This window comes from Astatotilapia calliptera, chromosome 10 (genome assembly GCF_900246225.1).
Source record: "Astatotilapia calliptera chromosome 10, fAstCal1.2, whole genome shotgun sequence".
Lineage (NCBI taxonomy): Eukaryota > Metazoa > Chordata > Actinopteri > Cichliformes > Cichlidae > Astatotilapia > Astatotilapia calliptera.
In genome coordinates this window covers 21,205,966-21,222,945 of record NC_039311.1, presented here as the reverse complement: position 1 = coordinate 21,222,945, position 16,980 = coordinate 21,205,966, and the positions used below count along the sequence as shown (strand labels likewise).

Genomic DNA, 16,980 nt, shown 5'->3' with positions numbered 1-16,980 from the left:
AAAAAGAAGAAAACGATTAACTTTGAGTAGCGGAAACTTTGGGTCAGAAATGAAGCAGTATATAATATATTTTTTACATTGAAGTAGTGGCTCAAACTGTGGGGCAGACCCCACTAGAGGGGCATAGAGCCACTGGGGGGGGGGGGGATAATAGTTTGTTGGTGCTGCTATCTTTATGTCAGTATAAGTCAACTTTTTTAGTGGTAATAATTCATATTAGTATAAATCCTCTGGGTTTATGATCGTTATGATGGCACGGTGTATAAGTGTGTGTCTGTGTTATGTAGTTGAAACAGTAACGACACAAACAGCTCGGTATATTTAACAATATATATTTCCATTGTCAATGTACATTCCATTTCGACATAAGCTTTCTTCACAAACAAAAAGTTGGCATCTAAATAAATACTATATAAAATAGAACTTCAAAATAAATATATCTATAAAGGGAACCTTTTATATGAGATTTTTGTCTTTTTGTTATATCTACACAAAACAAAAGCACAGATCTTGTTTCTCAATACCCAACAATGACATTGTAAAGGTATAAAAGAATGGAGTAGCATCACCCAACTGTTTGAGACCTTTCCTCTTGTTTGGGTTTAAATAAAAAAAAAAAAGAAAAAAGGAAAAGAAAAGAAAACCGTGTTCACAAATGAATGACACACAGGGGGATTGGTGTGTAAAAGTCACAGCGTAAAGAAAAGGTTTTAATGTTTGAGCTGTTGGATGATTATTCCACACCTTAAACAGGATAGCGAGCACGTGATTGTATAAAGCCAACATGAAGTTAGGAGCATTGCTTTTGCAGTGATGGAGCTGAGTAACAGCAAAAGAAGAAAAGAAAAAAGGCAGCAACTGTTGGAAATAAATGTCCTCTGGTGAGAAGAGATGGCGCAGAACACAACTGGAGAAGAAAAACCAAGTCGAGAGTGAAAGAGAGACAGACATGTCTTTCCATGTCTCTGTGGTATGACAAGTTTATGCACAGCAGCTGTGTTTGTCAATCATGGAAGGTCAGGGATGTTTGTTGGGCAATTTCTCGGGGCAGGAAAGAGAGAAGCGAGGAAGAAAGAAAAGCAAGAAGAGAAAAAGAGGGAGCTGAAACACCGAGGAGTAACGGCAGGAAATGGGCTGATGGGGGTAGATTGTGCTCCCTGTGTGGATTCAATGAGTCCACAGTCTTTAGGACTCGGAGAGGAACCAGGGAATTAGCTTAGCCTCTCGACTGCTAATGAGCCATGGATAGCATAAACAGCAGGAGTTTTTTTTCTGCTTCTTCTCCTTTTTTTTTCTTCTTTAATTTATTGCCGGGCACACTTTTCTAAATCAAGTGCAAGTAATAGAAACGTCTGTTATTTCTGTTACCCCTTTCCCCAACCTTCTTCTTGAAACTCTCCTTTTTTCCTTTTCCTCACAACCACAAAAACATCGTATTCTTACCCTCAAAATATATATCTAATATATTCTCTATATATTTTGTACTGAATCGTAGCTATAATGTACCATGCAATCTTTCAAGGACATTTAAAAGTGTCTTCTAAAGAACACAAATGTTGTGAAACTATTTACAGCAAATAACATTTCACCTGCATAGCTCTAGTACTAAATATATTGTCAAAACATTTGTGATTTTTGCTGCCCACCTAGAGACGACCAGGCATTTGCCCGGTCCCACGACCAATCCCATTTTGGCACCTTTTCTCTCAGGCTGAATTGCTAGGTTTTGAAAATATTGCCTCATACATTAAAGACTAAGGACCATGTGTGTTTTTTCCCTCCCTTTCCCCCCGTCTGATAGCTTTGTGCAACTAGACAAGTACAAGTAAAAGCAAAGTTAGGCACCCTAATGAAAGTCACAGGTCCGATGTGAAGCAGAGATGTGTGTTATGGAGTCACAAAGACAGTACGCTTTTATGCCAAACGGAAATGGCCATCTGTATTAAAGGGCAGCCCACCTTTAATAATGACCAGCTGCCGTCAACACCACGTGGCCAGACTGGCGTGACTGTGATCATTCTGACAGGAAAAGCATGCTACTGTATAACAGCTTCCTTTGGCAAAGTCCTAAAAATGTCACGCAAGCCACAAAAATAGACTTTAAGAATTAAAAAAAGAGGCTATTCAACGTATGCAGCTACGCGGCATAATGATTTAAACGTGATGAAGACGCTCTGTGTGTGGGGGCAGTGGGGTGGGGACTAAATGTAGTGCACACCAACGTAATGTGAGATAGCTGAGGTGGTTAATACTGTGCTTTAGTACATCCTTTAAGGGGTTTGCGTCTTCCTAAAAAGGTTGTGCAAGTGGCAGGTTTACTCTACAAAGGCTGACTGCAGACATACACAACAGCGACTTTGCTATGCCTTCTCTTCCCCCTCTTTGCTCTCTATCACTTGCACCCCCTCTCGTCTGGAAACACTTTTTTCTGGCCAGTTTGTCTCTAGCTTAGCTTACTCGTTTTAAATGATTCACTCTTGCCTTTTTGCCCCTAAATATTTCTTTGCCTTTTTGTTTTTTTTGTGCAAAGAGGAAGTAGACCAGGCTCTTAGGCAGTTTAGTAATCAACATGCGGTGTAGGCCAAGTTCTAGAGAGGATTACTGTAACTGTCCCTGAGAAGGTTGAGTGTACTTTACTTTTTTTTTTCTTTAAACACATTTCTCTACTACAAATCGACTTCTAGTACAGTGGGTAACCATTAGACTAAAGCATGCAAGTCATGACATGCATTATGTCAAAGGTGACTGGTGAACAGCATTCAAAATATTTGAGAATGTCTAGGCTTCACCACCTCGTAGTGGAAAACACACTGTAAGGTGATCATCTCAACTGCTTATGCACAATACATGGTGAGAGTTAAGGGGAATTGCTATTATTTTAAAGTCTAGAAAGGTTTGTTTTTACAGCTCCACTCTGGACATAAAAACTCAATGGAGATCAAATGTTAGCAATACCAAGGTAGCATCTTTCAGGTGTAAGAGAGGGGAAACGCTAAAAGATTGGTGGCCACGATAACCTTGGAGCGAGTGAGTAGTTAAAAGTGTTAGTTTCACTCCTGCAATGGCCTGTCATTGAAACCACGCTATAGATAATCACTTGTTTTCATGTTTAATGCTGGGCTGTGCTTTTGGGTTGGGGTGGGGAGTGGGGGGTGGGGGCTAAGTATAGATATTAACCATCCATCAATAATTTCTATGTATTCTGTGGATCAGCAACCAGCTTCTGTTTAGTAAGCATTACAAAATTAGCTGAGAAATATTGAGCAGCAGAGAGGTACAATGACTTTGTGCCTACGGCCATCTTCGCAAAACACAAATACCAGTCCCACAAGCTTGTCTCTTGTTCTTTTGTCACTCTTACAAAGAAGAACAAAAACATCTCAGAGGGCCTGTTGGCTATTCCTACTTGCCACCTCCCTCATATAAGGCCCATTTTTGATCATACACCCTATTAAACATCTTTGTACCTTTGTTTTACATAAGTCATCTTCCAGCAGTTTAACGGGATAGTTTAATGGGTTGGTGTTGGATTGTCCAATCCATAGAGAGCAAACAAGTATGGTATAGTCCAGTCCACTTTTTTTTTTTTTTTTTTTAGCAAGGTCACCACCACACAGTTTGGTCCACTATCATGATCCCTGCTGCTGCTTCTCCAGAGTGCCAGATTTTGCTTCTGTGGCTCCACTTTTACACACGGGGACACTCACGCCGCTCTGTGAGTTTTTACAGCGGCAGCCAGGCCTGCTAATATTGTCATAACATTTCTGTCCCAGTTTGGCTAGGCCCATTGCTGGTAGATAGCAAACCAGGCAAGGCAGGACGAAAGAAAGGGCAGCCATGAAGGACCAGCGTGCACAACAGTTGGCCTGCGAGCACGAGCAGGGCTTGTCGGCACAGGAGCCCTCATCATCCTCGTCTTCGGTGCAGTGGTAGAAGATCCCTTTGACCAGGCACATGCAGGTGGCGGTATCTACCATGCTCTGAGCAGAGCACAGGCACTCCTGGTTGCAGACCCAGCAAGAAGGAAGGGTTCGGGGAAGTGTGCATTCTGTGCACCTGCACTTCCCACAGTGCTCGCAAAGAAGGAGGTGCTTCTTCTCGGTCGGAGAGGAAGGAATCACTGCCAACCCTTGCTGACCTCCAACGGAGCATACACCTCCCACAGGCATCTTTGCGGACTTGAGGTCAAGGGATTTAGAGGAGGAGGAGCAGGACGAAGCAGAGGAGGAAGAAGTGAGGACCTTAGATTCTGAGGAACTGAAGCAGCCTGGAGTTTGGGTAGTGATTGTACTGATGGGGCCGGGGTGAGGGTGCAATTTAGGGTGGTGGTCCACTGTTGGAGTGGGCGCAGCGTGTTCCAGCAGCCTCTGGTCAGATGAGGTACTGCTGCTGCTGCTGATAGAGCTGGGCCTTCCACTGAAGGAAATCCAAGGGTGGGTGGTGGTGTCCTGATGAAGGTGGGGCTCGCACCTACTATGCTGGGGAGCTTGGTGTTGGTGATTGTGATGATGGTTGTGGTTTGCACCAAGAAAGGCTTCTTGATTCTGACCTAGCCAGGTGATTCTTGGGTTCAAAGATTTCTGGCTGGGAGGCTGCTGAGAAACAACAGCAGGGCTGTCAATGTAATCGTTCTCCACGTGTGATGACTTTATCTGGTCGATGGGGTAAATAGTGACAGGGTGCTGAAGACGACCGTAGGGCACACGACTGTCCAGCAGGGGTTGAGATATGAGGGAGGAGGACACTCCGGGGATGTGGTGGGGAACCCTGGACTCCATATGTAGGCTGGTGCCTCGACTTCTCTCTAAAGCAGCATTTAGCAATACTGCAGAAACAGATACAAAAGAGACATTTAAGACTAATCTCATCTTAAAATATAAAAAAAATGGCAATAAACTAGAGAATTAAAGATGGTTAGATGTCAGATCAACACCTCTAACAGCATGCGAACGTGACATTTGATATAAGTAGTTCACTTCACAGAAAACAAATACTGAATCTTTAAAACAAGTCTCTCCATAGAAATCTTTTTTTTCTCCAGACCGGATCTTTGCAATTATTTGAATGTAGAGTTTCCAAACCATGGTGATTTTTAGACTGAATACCGACAGGGTATTCAGTCTAAGCCTCCTCCATTCTAACTTTGACATTAGAACAATAGAAGTTGGGCTCTCACTGCCTCCCCTCCAAAGAGCAGGGAGCACCAGAGAGCGGGGTTTGCATGCAAAAGACTCAAAGATGCAAAACAAGGCAAAGTAACAAGAAGGTTGCCAGAAAAGAGACTTCAACGGTGACTAAATGAATGCAAGAGGCAAAGGAAATTAGGTCTTTTTATAGAATCACAGCTATTTCATGTAATACAAGTTGACCTAATGTTGTATTTTTAAATTTGATCTGTCAGTGTGCAAACTGCATAAACACGAATCTGAATCAGAGATCAGACCCTGGGATTTGTGAATGGGGCTGATTTTATGAACTGCAGTTTTTTGTGAATGGGCTGCTGGCTGCACTCGGTGTTGCAAGCATGAATCAAGACGCTCCAGTCATGGTGAGGCTGAAAGAAATCGGTTTCATCCGTTTCATCAATGAGCGCTCGGCAGATTTATTTTATCCATTTTATTTACATATATATTGACGAAAAGCAGCTCACCGACCTACTGTCTACAGTATTCATTTGGGTTACCTTATAACAAAATATACCGACGAAAAAATCAGCTTGTTCAGATCATTTTCGTTTGATTATGCTCGTCTTGTGATTTATTGGGCTTGCGCACATCACCCAGCAAATATATACATCTGTATTATTTTTTCGTAAATGTATCAGTGGTAGACACAGCTTTGCTTGACCGTCAGCTGTCAGTGTGATTCTCCCATTCCTCATATTTTCAGAAGCCCGGTTGAGAAACCTGTTGCGACATAGCTGGCACCGACACAAGCGCTTGTGATCGTCAAATCTAGACTATTATAAGCTCCAAGCCGGAACTATGCGTGTGCAAGCCCGAATGTGTGCGTGTGTGTGTCTATGTGTGTGCGCGTCCCTCCCTACATGTCAATGACTGAGTCATAAAAACCGGAGGCGGCAGCTCGACTTACACAAATAGCATGTTTATATAGGCGTTATAAGCAGGTATTCAAACAGTTTTTGTAAAATGTCAAAAAAACACACAAGCTTAATAAAGGAAATGGTACATTGCGTGCCACCAGACACGGGAATGTAGAGTCGTTTTGATAGGCGGCTGTTCGGTGCGTAGCTGTGTGTGTAAAGCTGGACATTATACGTCCACGGCACTCAAAAAACCAAAACGCAAAAAACAACAACAACAACAAATGCATTGTAGAAAATTAATACAAGATTTGTCGCAGCCAATGGGCTAAAACGAAAAAACTAATGGCATAAACACCTGACACCATCGATGGCGTGCCAGCCAGGCAGTCGCTGCAGAGCGAGAAGGACACACGCAACCGAACCGCCCGAGAGATAAACGTACCTACAGGCTTTGGAGAGAAGGGCGAATCACGCAGAGATTGAAGTGTGGGTCTGCCCCGCTGCTTTTTATTGTGTCTTTGAAAAAAAATAAAGACAAGAAAAAAAAAGGGGGGGGGGGGGTACGAAGCGATGCGACAGCCGCTGAAATGCGTATTTGATATTAAAAAAAAGAAAGAAAAGAAAAAAAGCGGCGGTTTGGACTACGCGTCGTTCTCCATCTCTGATACCTTCACCTTGCTTTTGGTCCGAAGTCGGTGGTTAAATATTGACCTAAACTGCAAACCCTCGGAAACAGCTTGTTGCAAAATAGAATTTGCAGGAGCGTTTTAGTGCACGCGATTGAGTAGACTGAGAGGACCAGTCAAGTGAAGGCAACACTGAACAGTACCGAACAGTTTCTCTTTACAGTGACACACTTACTAGTTACAAACATCTAGAGATGAAAGAAAGGAAAAACACGAGAGGTGATCACTTACTGTTGTTTCAGGATACAATTTTCATCTCTCCGCTGCGCGCGACGTTTACGCACAGGCTTTATTCCAAGGCAGCGAGTAGCTCCAGGAATAATGGATAAAGATAAGTCCAAACTTTACAGGGTAATAAGAACAAGGTATGGGGACGGCGAACTGGTGCCCCGCACTATTCTCCACTCGCTGGTGCATAAAAGACGACTGCGGTTGTGGACTCGGAGCTTTGGATATGATGTTGCAACCACCGAGGGGGAGGGAAGTGAGTTTTTATGAATGGGAGGGTAGAGGAAAGGAAAGGGACGGCACTGCGCAGATGCCTGGTCTTTTTTTCTCTGTTTTTTTGTGAATGGCAGGGCCGCGCGACTGGGGAGGGCTGAAATGCGGATGTTACATTTTTATGAATGGGGAGGACTCCGAATAGCATTGCGCAGGCGCCATACCTACGTTTTTATGAATGGGAAGAAATAGCGAATGAGGCGTGTGTGTAAGAAAAAGGAGGGGGCGAGGAAATGAGAAGGAGGTGGGTTTTTTTTTTTGGTCACAAGGGCAATGTCAGGCCTGATTTACATAAAGAGTGGGCTCTGATGTCCCCCCCACCCTTTTATCCCCCTAATTTATTTATATACGAAGCCAGCGATGCTACATGTTGTTATGATTATAATATGGTAACAGAAAGGCGATAGAGCGGAATATGAGTGGGCCAAATCTGCAATGAATTAATTAATTTTTTTTCATTGAAGGCAGATATGATCTCTGGTATTGATTCTGACGAATGGATGGCGACCTGCGTCTAATGGAAAACATGCAGATGCAGAAAAACAATACATACCAGAATCTGCGAGAATATAAAACGTTTAATAAATATAGTGTACGTCTGAGGTTTATTTTTTTGCCTCATTCAGCGGATTCTCAACGAGGATATCAAGATACCGGAGGTCACATGCCTCTGGATTAGACTTCATAATAGCCGCTCCCCTTGTGTTCCTGTTCCAGCTAAAGACATTTATTGCGAACAAGGACATGCCCTTCCTTCCTCGGCAACAATGTGAGGTATGACTACAGCCTCTCTGGCAATGTTAAAAAAAAAGAAAGAAAAAAAGGAGAAGATGAGGAGGAGGAGGAGGGGTAGGAGAACGGCGGGGGGTTTAACGCCTACTCTGAAACACAAACCAGCATGAGGGCAGGCAGGATTCACAAAAGGACAGGATGTTGTTGATTTGTACCGAAACCACACGGAGGAAATGAGTGCGAATTTCCTTTCTCACTGACATCCTAGTGTGTGTGTGTGTGTGTGTGTGTGTGTGTGTGTGTGTGTGTGTGTGTGTGTGTGTGTGTGTGTGTGTGTTTCCCTGCAAACTCCCCACCACTATCCTACCTCCCCTCCCTCAGCTTGGGGCTTTTAACCAGTCAAAGGTTAACAGTTGCCCTATTATCCATTTGCACTCATCACCATGGAAACCACTACATCTCCAAATTGGGATTATTGTTTTGAAGAAAAAGGAGGAAGAAAAAAGAAAGAATACAAGAAAGAAAGGGAATTAAGTCAGCATTCAATTTTTGAATATGTGTTTGGATGGACTGGCGTATTACTGTGATATGTCGGTAAAACATGTATTGAAAAGAATTTGAATTTAGTCAGAGGTGTTTCAAATGGTCAGGTACGGCAGTAGGAGACATACGAAAACAATCACACCTGCAAAGAATAGCCTATTATTTAATTTACATTGCATAAATGACTAAGTTTAAGAGAACTTTTGCAGCTTCTTGTAGTCTCTTGTTTTGCTCTGGTGGGAGTCATTTTATAAGATCAACATATACTTGGACCACATTTTTTTGTGGAGCTTTGGCTCTGTACGCCACCACAGTGAATTTTAAATCAAACCATCAAGATATGATTGAAGTGCAGGTTTTAATCAGATCTATTTCTAAAATGGCCATTAAACCCATTTGAATTAAAACAGAAAGTCTGCATTTTATTCATATCTTAACAGTTTGATTTCAAATTCACTGGCGGTGGTGTACAAAATTACAAATATCTTACCACTGTCTAAATGCTTATAGACCTAAACATATAAATGAGTCTATAAATCGATGAAGTGTCACCTCATCATGGTGAAGCGGTGTGCAAACCTGTGTGGTCCCAGGAATTGTATTGATTTGCCCATGGTAGGGTCTGCCAAGGTGAGAAGCTAGAGTAAGTGCGATTCACAAGATCCCCTTGACGAAGAAAACAATGGTCCTCGTTACTGCTCCCAGAACAGGATTATTGAGGCCACTCTCTGCATCCAGTTCTGGGGGAGGGGCTTATCTCACAAGGCCTAGCCTGAATGTGCCGTATGGGCTAGCCCTCATGTGGGCCTACATATACAGAAAAGGCCATAGGGGTCCATAGCAGTCAGAAGTCAGGGCTTTGGTGGTTGTGATCTCCAGTTGCTGAAACTGGATTTTGATACATGGAATGTCACCTCTCGGGTGGAGAGGGAGCCTAAGCTGGTGCATGAGGCTGAGAGATATTAGCTAGATATAGTTGGGCTTACCTGAGTGGAGAGTTTGAGTTCTGGAGCCAGTCTTCTGGAGAGGGGCTGGACTACTCAGCAGAGGTGGGACCAAGTCATTGTTTTGCAAGTCTCAAGTAAGTCTCAAGTCTTTATCCTCAAGTCTCAAGTCAAGTCTCAAGTAATGTCAGGCAAGTCAGAGTCGAGTCTCAAGTCACTGGTGTAAAAGTCCGAGTCAAGTCACAAGTCTGAAATTTTGAATTTCAAGTCCTTTCGAGTCTTTAAAAAAAAAGAAAAAGAAAAAAGTATGTTGCAGTTATGCTAAATGTAAATATTAGACCATGTAATTTTTAAATCTGTGTTTTTCTCAACACATGACAAAATAGTGAACTTAGAAAATATACACAAATTGTGAAATTGCACCTCTTTAAAATGCAGCTCAATTAAACCTAGCTCCAAGAATAATTTTCACCGACAGTTCTGAGATAAGCTGCATGTTATTCTTGGATGCGGTTGTAGGACCGGTGTTGTGCCAAAAAGTGATTGTCTGCCAAAAACTGATTTCCGGTATTTGCCAAAAAGCAATTGCTCATATTTAAAGTGCTATAAGTAACTTGTTGGGCTATAATATGTTAAACATATGTCAAATGCATCCCTTATGGATGACATAAAGTCATCTTGAGCCACAAACAACATTCGTGTAGCAAGATACAAGCCGCAATCAGTTTTTGGCAGCGACTTTTATATAACCTTTATTTATGCAGTAAAAAAAATCTCATTAACATTAAAAATGTATTTTGTAAGAGTAAGTTGCCCAACAGGACAGCAGAAATGGCAGCAAATATTACAATAGTTCTGTAAAAATATTTTAAGTGGGGATAAAGGACCGGATTGGTTATAATGTAAGTACAAGTTGTAAAGATACTTAAAAAACAGATAATTTTTTAATTCTTTATGTAACCCCTTTGTATCCCCTGTTCATCGAAGTCTATTTACGAACATACGTAAAGATATTACACATAAAAAATACACAGAAACACTGGAAATCACTTTTTGGCACAACACCGGCTTTAAAATCGCATGACAAAAATATCATATACATTAAAAAAAACTGCATCACCAACGTAGCCTGGACAACATTTGCTAGTTAGATGAAGTCAGCTATCTCATCGTAGCATATTTATATGCATATTTATAATTATACGGTTCTTGTGAGTGCACACACTCGTGAAGTTTAGTAACTTCAGGTCACTGCAACAAGCCCAGGTACAGTTTACCGACGGATGGGTGCAGGACCTTGAAATGCACCGTGTAGAAAGTAAAGACCATCGTACGTATCATAAGTTTACCAGTCTCACAAATCGTCATCATAAATACACATTCGTTAACCGTTTATTAATATAACCTTTGAGCTTAACGGTAATTAATTAGTAGTGGAAATAATTTCTGGTACGCGTTACAGAAATGTAGCAGTGACAATAATACTGTATGCTGTAATCGTACTGGGCAATTAGTGATACAAAAAACCCGTTTTATCCTGTGAATAAAAGTATATGTTTTTGTCAATGTACCATAATAACAGAAGCGAAACGCAATATTGTGTCAGGACAATTCACTATTTATGCACAATAAACAAAGGAGCATAGCGCGACCATTTCTGTTCAGCGCCAGACTTGCTTGTAACCTATATCACCAATTATGTTATGAAAATGACGCATTAACTACAACAGCAGACTGACCTTTGTGTAAATGCTTGGAGCAGACTAACCTGTGAGCTGGAGTGTTCTGGGACGTTATATTTGATCTTTGAATGGCTGCAATCCAGTCCCGTCTTTGTTACTTCGGAAACATGGCTCGAACAATTTCTCTTCAACGACGTAATCCGATAACAACCGATCTCTTTACCCGTCGGCTTCCCGTGGCTGTCATGCGACCGGCTATTGCAGTTAATAATACAACAGCTTCTTGACATTTTTGTGTTTCTTTTTATCGCTGTGTGACTGATTTCAATTGAAAGCCTGCGTGCGCTAGTACCGCTTGCCACGAGTTCCCAGAATCCTTTGCGGTTCTACCCGTGAATGACGTCACATTTTCAATCTCTATATAATATGCGTGTTAAATTTTATATTTGGGGTAAAATATCAAGTCTTTTCAAGTAAACCGGTTCAAGTCCAATTCAAGTCCCAAGTCATTGGTGTAAAAGTCCAAGTCAAGTCACAAGTCTTAGAACATTTTTTCAAGTCAAGTCTAAAGTCATAAAATTAATGACTCGAGTCTGACTCGAGTCCAAGTCATGTGACTCGAGTCCACACCTCTGCTACTCAGTGCTGGAGTTGCCCTCGGTGCATTGGGATTTTTACCAGTGAATGAGAGTCTTGCTTTCCTGTATCTTTGGGTCAACGCACTGGCTTTGACTGTTGTTTGTGCAGAATGAGTTCAGAGCGCGCGGGCATATTGGAGTCACTGGTGGTTTAGGTTGCCTTTTCTGGGGATGCCATTGACCTACTGGGTGACATGAAAGGGCCACGATAGGCTGGCCCAATCGGAACCTGGCTGGTGTTATGTTACTGGACCTCTGCTGGTCACATGTTCTTCATTCTCACTGTTCGAGCATAAGGATGTCACCAAGAGAAGAACTGAACTGTCAGTTGATCAGGTGGTGGGGGAGGATGACAAAACAGGTTGGGAAAGGAACTTGGTTGGCTGGTGAAACTCTGGAGATTTGAGGATAGGGCAGTAGCTGAAGCAAAAAACTTGGATGTGAGGGACATTTACCGTGGACATGGAACAAGACTATTGGTTAGCCTCAAGGAGATTGTGGCAACCCATCAGGTGACTCAGGACTAGGAAGCAGTTTCCTAACCATTTGGGATCAGGTGCTGCTGAACTCAACCTAGTCAGCTGGTGGAAAGAATAATTCAAGGAGCCCCTGAATCCTGCTGATGCACCTTCTGTATTGGGAATAAATTGCCCATTGCTGTAGCTGAGTTCACCAAGGTAATTAAAAACTCCACAGCAGCCAGGCCCCTGGGGTTGATTTGATTTGCCTGAAGTCCCTTAAGGCTCTGGATGTTGTGCAGCTGTTCTGTTTGTAGATCAGTGGACCAGCTCTTTATCCTCTCAAGAATCTACATGTGTTTTGTAGACCTCGAGGAAGCATTTGAGTTCATACTTTGGGCAGTGCGTCGGAAATATGGGTTAAAGGGCTCAGTGTTATGGGCTCTTTGACCCCTGTTCAGCTGTAGTGAGAGCTTGTATTGCATTGCTGGCAATAAATCAGACTAATTCCTGGTGACAGGTGCACTCTGCCAGGACTGTCCTTTGTCATTGATTCTGTTAATAATTTTTATGTTGTGCGACACCTCAGTTGAGGTGGTTCGGGGTTCAGAGTAGGATGTCTCCTGGGTGAGATGCTAGAGATATGTTGAGCTGGAAGGAGGCCTTTGGAGCCAGCCCAGAACAGACTGTGACTGTGACTGTATCTCTCAGCTGGTTTAAGAACATTTTGGTTTCCCCTCCAGAAAAGCTGGAGGAGGTGGCTGAAATGGAGGAGGTCATCTCTTCCTAGACTGCTCTCTCCTCTGATCCATATTTGGAGAAGTGGGGAAAAATAGATGAATGGACCATGACAGTGTGCTGGCTTGTTAGTCTGCAGGGATATTTTCAGTGTAAAGCTATCTTAAAAGAGTACCGGTACTGTAAAAAAAAACCCAAAAAACTGAAGACATAATAAAACATTAGGAAATGGCGGCCTCCTTTTCCTTTAGCTCACATTTTTGTATGTCTCTTGCACACACAGATGTGCAGACATGCACAAAGACACACACTGTGGATACTTGAAGATTTCTGTCTGCAGCTGGCTGGTTTCCAGGCATGGCCCACATGAAGTGCTCGTTGAATTGTAGATTTCTCATCGGTGTGATCATCCAGGCATACATGCACAGAAGGAAAGGCCCGGATTTCTCTCCAGAGTCTTCCCTCCCTACTTTTCTTCCTGCCACATCTGCTGGCTACTGCTGTGAGTTTGAGATTAGCCCCATCTGCTTCACGAGCAGTTTGACATACTTAATGTTAAAAGTATTTTCTACCATGTCACTGAGTAAACTTTGGAAAGTCTTCATTATTTGTAATGTAAAATACTTCTACTGTATGAATTGTTATCCTCAGCTTTGTTTTCGATGTGCTCCAATCCCCAAATGTCTCAGTCTAAATCAAATTACAGCATCAGTACACCTTTTGCTTATCACTTAGGTCTGTCTGTCTTTGTTTTTCACTAATCTGTTGCTGTTTGTCTGTCTAATATTTCCTGACTCTATCTGTATTTGTGTGTCTTAGCATGTTAACGGTGTTAGGTGACGGCCCTTCAATGCAAATCACAGTAACAGCTTTACAGGGTACTCACACCTTAAATCTAAAGCTTCCTCTTGCAGGTAAACCACCATTTATTTTTTCTGCCCACCCCTTCCCCTGTTTCACGTTTTAAAATCTTTCAACAATTAACACCAGTTGTGTGGGGCTCATGCAGAAATACAAACTCAAGAGTTTGAATACTTTCATAGTGCATTCCAAGGTCACACCATGTTTGTATGCTCACAGCTTTCCCCAAACACATGAAATAGCTGTGGAGCAAGAATCAACCTTGAGAAATAGATTTATAACCAATGATGAAGAAATGTTAATTAAACATTCACAATCAGCTGCAATTGAACAAAATTTGCCCATCAGAAATCTGAAGTTGATTACACAATACCAGCAGGAAAAAGCCTGCATTTTAAAATCAAATACAAATGTCAATAAAAACCACAGCTCCACATAAATCCTCAGCTCACTTTAGAGCTCTGTCACTTAGTTGGCAAATTTCCTCTGTCTACTTCCTGTAAATATTTGAGTTGTTAAGGAGTACTCAGCAGTCCAATTCAACCTCCTGGCTGTAGGCAGGGGACCTTTGGTGCATTCAGAAAGATGACTATTTCCTACAAATCACAACAACTCTGTTTGCTTGTTATGGTATTGTGCCTGGCTGTGGAGCAGAGTGTTTGCTAGTCAAATTTACAAAAGCATGTTGATGCAAAAATACTCCTCCCACAAATTTTCATGTTATTTATCTGTTGTGATATTTAAATGTTTGCATCAATATATGAGTGTTAGCAGGAGTAACCGTGCTTTACGGAAAGCTTGCGAATAAAGATATTGTCATATTTTTGGCAAATAGACCAAAAAAAACCCCCCCCCCCACTACTTTTGGCTCCTTCTTTGAGTTTTTAAGCCACATGCCCCTTCTGTCCCAAAGGAGATTGGCGTTTCTAAACCAGCAGCTTTTTACTTGCTAAACAAATTTGCAAACCACTACAATAAAACACCAATTAGACAGCATACTGAAATCTCCATTAATTTGAGTGACAATTGTTGAAATAGTTCACAAAAAAGTACAAACTAGTGGCTTAATGATTGAAACTAAAGTAACTGATAGGTGAACTTGTTGCTAAACCACTAAAAAGCTGGTAGAAAAACAAAAAAAGACGACACTAAAACAAAACACACCAGAGGGAGTGAATAAAACAATGCATCATTTTCTAAAAGCAGTAACAGATACACACCTAAGACTGGCAAAACATACTGAAAACACAATTAAAAAGGTAAAAACAGAGTAATAAATAAACACATTAAATAAGTAGCTAAAAATAAAACTGATACTATGTAGACACTGAGGTAAATCAAAGAAATGCGTAGTTATTGGTTGTGCTAATGGCCAGACTTGATAGGAGCAGTATTTATTTTAATCAGTATTGACTTGTGAGCCTCGTAAACGTTATAGTTTGTCATAGATTCCATGTATTTTGAAAATGTATGATGGTGTCAGTAAGGGTGTATTTTAAGGGATTGTGAGGGAATGCCAGGCAAAAAAAACCCCATTGGAAATCATTGCACCAGAGCAGATCACCAGTATGTGTTTTTCTTAAGTCTTACAGTAAGAGTGGGTTTTTCTTAAACAGTAGGGTAAGATTAGAGCCAAAGCTAACAGAATTCGCAAATGTAATGATGTGTTAACTTACAGTAACACTCAAGACGAGCAAGCCGAGAGCTGCATTGTAGGAAACACTATAGTTTGCCTACAGTAAAATCTTGACCATGAGGCCAGGTAGCCCAACTCCTCAAATATTGACTTCCTTCCTCGCTGCCCGCCTGCTCGGGGTGTGTGTTTGTGTGCTTTGGAGTCAGGAGAGGTGTGTGGTAAGAGAGGTAGGAAGGGGTGGTGGGGGAGCATGTATGTGTGGTTGTGTGAGTCTGTGTGTCCACATCCATCAAAATAAAGAGTCTGATGACTTTGGCCTGCCCTCATTGCACCATAATAGGATACATTAGACCTAATTCACTTAGAGCCATTAGAGAGCTCAAAAATTCCTGTAAAGGAAAAACAAGACAGAGGCCAAATGAGCTGCACTGGGTCTGCTGCCACAGGAGTTTTACAACAGATTGATTTGTAACAGCATCCCATTGTATTCATTTTAATCAAACGTATTTGTAGACTTTGGGAAATCAAATGTTCTTGTTCCATTTGACTTAAAAATTTGTTTTGCTCTATAAGTTGAAATCGTTCCTAACTTCAAATTACAAAGAAACTGCCAGTAAAAAAACATTTCTTTCAGCAAGTGCAGTATTGACTTGTCGTCCAACCAATTGAATCGTTTTGCAAATATTGTGTATTACTTCTGCTTCGTGCTAGAATATTTTCACTTGTAATATCTTCTTCATAATATATATATATATGGTTTAACGTTGGAATATTTAACATACCATAAGTGCATTAATTTGACTTATTTCTTTTAATGTCTGGTTTTCATGTTTGTATTTTAATAGGACATCTGTAGCTAAACCATATTCTATCCAGGTTCTTTTATCAGGTTTTCAGTTGGGCTGGAGCCTATAGCAGACGCAATGTTACACCCTAGACAGGTCACCAATCTGTCACCAGGTGAGCACGTAGAGATAGACAACCATTCAAACTCACATTCATGTTGATGGGCATGTGTTTGGACTGTGGGAGCAAGCTGGAGTACCTGGAGAGAACATGCAAACAAACAAAGACCACGGCCTGGAATCAAACCCTGGAGACACAGTTGTTCTAACAAAGCAGAATGAAAATAGCCCTTATTTTACCAAAGCCAATATATTTTTTGCCAGTCTGGTCAGTGCTTATATGACTTTATTCCAGACAAATCTTGTAACCGATTATTTGACATGGCTGTGCAGGAAGAAAATGGGTTTTCTCCTTGTAGTTTAACATCCACAAAGCCTTCTCCCTTCACAGAACTTTATCCAGTCAGCAGTTATTTTTTTTCCTGAGAGGCCATTGCAGAAAATAAAGGCTCTTATGATCTGACTTTGTTACCTTTAAGAGAATATCAAGAAACACGTTGTTTAGCATAAACATTTATCTATAGTTGCAAGAACATTATATTAAGCAAAAGCCATATGCTGTGATCAGTTAATTTATATTTTCACATGTGACGAATTGCACATGAATTAA

General features: G+C 41.5%; 1 protein-coding gene across 1 annotated transcript; it reads right to left on the bottom strand.

Moving 5' to 3' along the window:
* Window positions 1–316: 316 nt before the first annotated feature.
* On the bottom strand, window positions 317–7,221 carry spry4 (sprouty homolog 4 (Drosophila)). The gene is made up of 2 exons (XM_026182577.1): window positions 6,964–7,221; window positions 317–4,825 (listed from the first exon to the last, which is right to left on the bottom strand). Exon 2 carries the CDS (start codon window positions 4,776–4,778, stop codon window positions 3,630–3,632), a length of 1,149 nt encoding a protein of 382 aa, XP_026038362.1. The 5' UTR covers window positions 4,779–4,825; window positions 6,964–7,221; the 3' UTR covers window positions 317–3,629.
* Window positions 7,222–16,980: the final 9,759 nt, after the last annotated feature.

What these genes read in the sequence shown, in the direction of transcription:
- spry4 (XM_026182577.1), bottom strand. Translation starts at nt 4,778, where the DNA reads ATGGAGTCCAGGGTTCCCCACCACATCCCCGGAGTGTCCTCCTCCCTC.